General features: G+C 35.8%; 1 protein-coding gene across 2 annotated transcripts; it reads left to right on the top strand.

Moving 5' to 3' along the window:
- The first annotated feature begins 275 nt into the window (after window positions 1-275).
- Window positions 276-2,944, top strand: LOC149193948 (UDP-glycosyltransferase 86A1-like). Of its 2 annotated transcripts, none has more exons than XM_089407085.1 (2): window positions 276-791; window positions 1,788-2,944. In XM_089407085.1, exons 1-2 carry the CDS (start codon window positions 299-301, stop codon window positions 2,702-2,704), a joined length of 1,410 nt encoding a protein of 469 aa, XP_089263211.1. In that variant the 5' UTR covers window positions 276-298; the 3' UTR covers window positions 2,705-2,944. The 2 variants fall into 2 exon arrangements, with proteins under 2 accessions (XP_089263211.1, XP_089263210.1); XM_089407084.1 differs by having other exon boundaries at window positions 1,779-2,944.
- Window positions 2,945-3,351: the final 407 nt, after the last annotated feature.

Genomic DNA, 3,351 nt, shown 5'->3' with positions numbered 1-3,351 from the left:
AAACTTTGGTTGACAGTCCAGATAAGGGTTTAACCTTAAACTTTGGTTCTCGGCACCTTTGATTAGGTGGGATAACACCTATTATTTGTACTTGCAAATTTCGATATCAGAGAAAAAGAAAAGAAAACGACATTATCACGCTACAGTCCAGATTAGGGTTTAACCTTAAGATTTGGTTCTCGGTAACCTTTGATTAGGTGGGATAACATGCATTGATTATATCAGTTCGATGGATCTCATATCGGTGGAGATATTTATATAGAGGAAGGAGAAGCGTAGCGTATACACCACAATCAAGATGTCTCTCCGGATCCATGCTCTAGCTATTCCTTACCCCTTGGAGTCCCATAGCTTTTCTATGGCCGATCTCTGTATCAAGTTGGCCTCCAGGGGTTTGGTTATCACCTTTGTTTCCACTGAGGGATCATCTGATTCACAAGCATACATCAACAATGTTGTTCAAACAACTGGTTTAGACGTTCGCTGTGCAGAGATTTCAGATAACTTGGCCATGGATTTTGATAGGTCTTTGTACAACGAAAGATTTTTACAGTTTACTTTCAACACAATGATGCAGCCAGTGGACGAAGTAATCGAGAGGCTGAACACACAGGAGGACAATCAAATTTCCTGCATCATTGCAGATTCGTTTCTGCCATGGACGGTGCTCATTGCCAAGAAATTCAACGTTCCTCTCATCTCGTTGTGGACTCAGTCCGCTGCATCTTATATAATATATTATCACTCAGATATGCTCATTTCCAAAGGCCATTTCCCCTCTAAAACCCACGGTAAGACTCAATCCTAAATACTTTCATTAGACTGCCATTAAACCCCATTTCTTTTGTTTCTAATTACTTTTTAGATATGGTTTAGATTGATATGATTTTATATTGTATTGTTTGAAAAAGAAACTAGGATCAATTTACGGTAAATATAAATTGTTTTGAATCCTAAATCTAATAAGTCCTTAGTGGCATCAAAAGAAACAAAGCTTTGATTGGTTATATACATAAAACTGGGAACCAAATTCCAAGTTTAAATGGATTTATATTAATAGATTTAAGATTTTTATGATAAGGGTTGATAGGTTGTATGTTTTCGATTAATCATATCATTTTGTTGTTAGTTATGTTTAGAATATGTAAGTTTTCGGAAAATTTCAGTGGTTATTTTGTTAGAAAATTTGAGGTTTCCAAATTTAACTAGATTTATCTTCGAATCTATATTAATTTCAAAATCTGTGGGAACCTGTGAATCAATATTCATTTTAAACTCTGTGGAAACCTATATTAATTTATTGCTATGGTTGATTTTCTCTTTTGTAAAATTGAACTTCAATTTTTCGTTTTATCAATTTAATTTTTCTATTTATCAGTAAGGACGGTGAGATAAACTCTGAAACAAGTCTATTTTTACAAGTTATTATAAAACTAATCAGTCAGGTTTTTGAGGGCACTTTTCATGATATTGATCCAAGGGTTTACTCACTTTTTTCTTTTTCCAAGCTTTATTCAGTTTACTGTGATTCCTTTTTCTATACAGTGAAAGCTTTTCCTTTTATTTAAATTCAATTTTTCAGTTTATCAGCTGCACCCTTTTTCATTTCATTTACAAGTCTAGATGCAATAAATACTGTGAGGCAGACTGAAACAATCTATTTTGGAATAGTAAGCGGTCAGATTTTTTGCCACTGTTAAAATATTGATGGAGCCAAGGGTTTAGTCACTTTTATTTTCAGCTTTTTTCCGTTTATGGTGAATTCTTTTTCTGTACAGTTGAAGCAGATGATAACTGCATCGATTACATTCCGGGAGTCCCAGCGATGAGTCCAACTGATCTCCCATCTTTTCTCCAGGCAACAGAGATGTCAGACTTGATGCTACATATTATATTTTTGTCTTTCCAATGCGTTCGCGAAGCAGACTGGGTCCTCACAAATTCAGTCTATGAACTGGAAAGAGAAGAAATACAATATTCGATGCAGACTACTACGCCTCTCTGCTCTGTGGGTCCGCTGTTGCCATCTGGGTATTTTGATAGCCATGAAGCTCTGGACTCCGATATGGAAAGGTGGTTGGATTCGAAACCGCGACACTCAGTCATCTACGTTTGGTTAGGTGAACGTGCGCGTGTTTCCGAAAGCCAAATCGAAGAAATAGCCGTCGGCTTGCTTGAAAGTAGAATTCCCTTCTTCTGGGCACTGCCTCCTGAGACTCTCAATTCTGATGCGTCGTTATCAGAGATTTTGCCAGCTGGTTTTCTTGATCAGATCAAAGATAAGGGTGTCGTCGCTTCTAACTGGTCTCGTCATCATCATCTGGCATTGCTATCGCATCGTTCCGTCGGGGGGTTCTTCACGCCCTGTGACTGGAATTCGATCTTGCAAGGTCTCTGCAATGGCGTTCCGCTGTTGGGCTTTCCGCTTCATGCCGATCAGTACACCAACTGCAAGCTCGTATCGGACGAGATGGGAATCGCCATGAAGGTACGGCATTCCGGAATCCAAGGAGAAACAATTGGGCGCAAAGAAATTGCGAGGAACGTGGAAGCCTTGATGCGGGGAGGAGAAGGTAAGAAGGTTAGGAAGAATATGAAGCGATTCAAGCGTGTAGCTACGAAGGCAGCCATTGAAGGCGGATCCTCTGCTGGAAACTTGGACAATTTTGTGGAGGAATTGGTTGACAAAATTATGCTCGCCTAGTGTGAAATAGGATATAGAGTGAAATAGGCTAGAGATGTATGCAGGGGCTGATGCTAAAATGTGGTATGTGGTTGACTGTGTTTCAGAAAATGTAACCTTTCTTGCGATAAAGTTTTTATGTAAAATGTGGTATGTAGTTGACCGTGTTTCAGAAAATGTAAGCTTTCTTGCGATATCGTTACTTTTGATCTAACCTTTGTCTGAATAATGTTTTGATATAACATTGGCCCCTAAAGTTTCTGAGATCGTGTCATTAGCACGCATCATTTGTTAATTTTTTCTCTCTATTGGGCAAATTTCTCTTTCTTTAGATTACTTATATATTCTGTAGATATATATATTAAATGTAGAGCTGTATCAAATCGCATATTGAATATTTATATATGTTTATATATAAACTAAATGGAAAAGCGGAATCAAATGAATACATCATATTTTTAATTTTTCTCTTTAAAATAAATATTAAATATTAAAATATTTTAATTGTACTTTTCTAAATTTTTAACTTTTTAAATGTTATACATTAATTTATTATATATAATTTTGAATAAATAATTATATATGTATACTTTTTGTGATAATATCAAAAAAATAAATTTATCAAATAAATTAAAATATATATATATATATTATAATTTAAAAATACA

This window comes from Pinus tabuliformis, chromosome 2_2 (assembly GCF_031772625.1).
Source record: "Pinus tabuliformis cultivar Carrire ecotype Pingquan chromosome 2_2, CPIR1, whole genome shotgun sequence".
Classification (NCBI taxonomy): domain Eukaryota; kingdom Viridiplantae; phylum Streptophyta; class Pinopsida; order Pinales; family Pinaceae; genus Pinus; species Pinus tabuliformis.
The sequence above is the reverse complement of the archived record's forward strand: the minus strand, read 5'-3'. Positions and strand labels throughout refer to the sequence as shown.

Coding starts and splice junctions, on each gene's coding strand:
- LOC149193948 (XM_089407084.1), top strand. CDS start 299: ATGTCTCTCCGGATCCATGCTCTAGCTATTCCTTACCCCTTGGAGTCC. Junction 792..1,778: donor TTTCCCCTCTAAAACCCACG/GTAAGACTCAAT, acceptor TTTTCTGTACAG/TTGAAGCAGATGATAACTGC.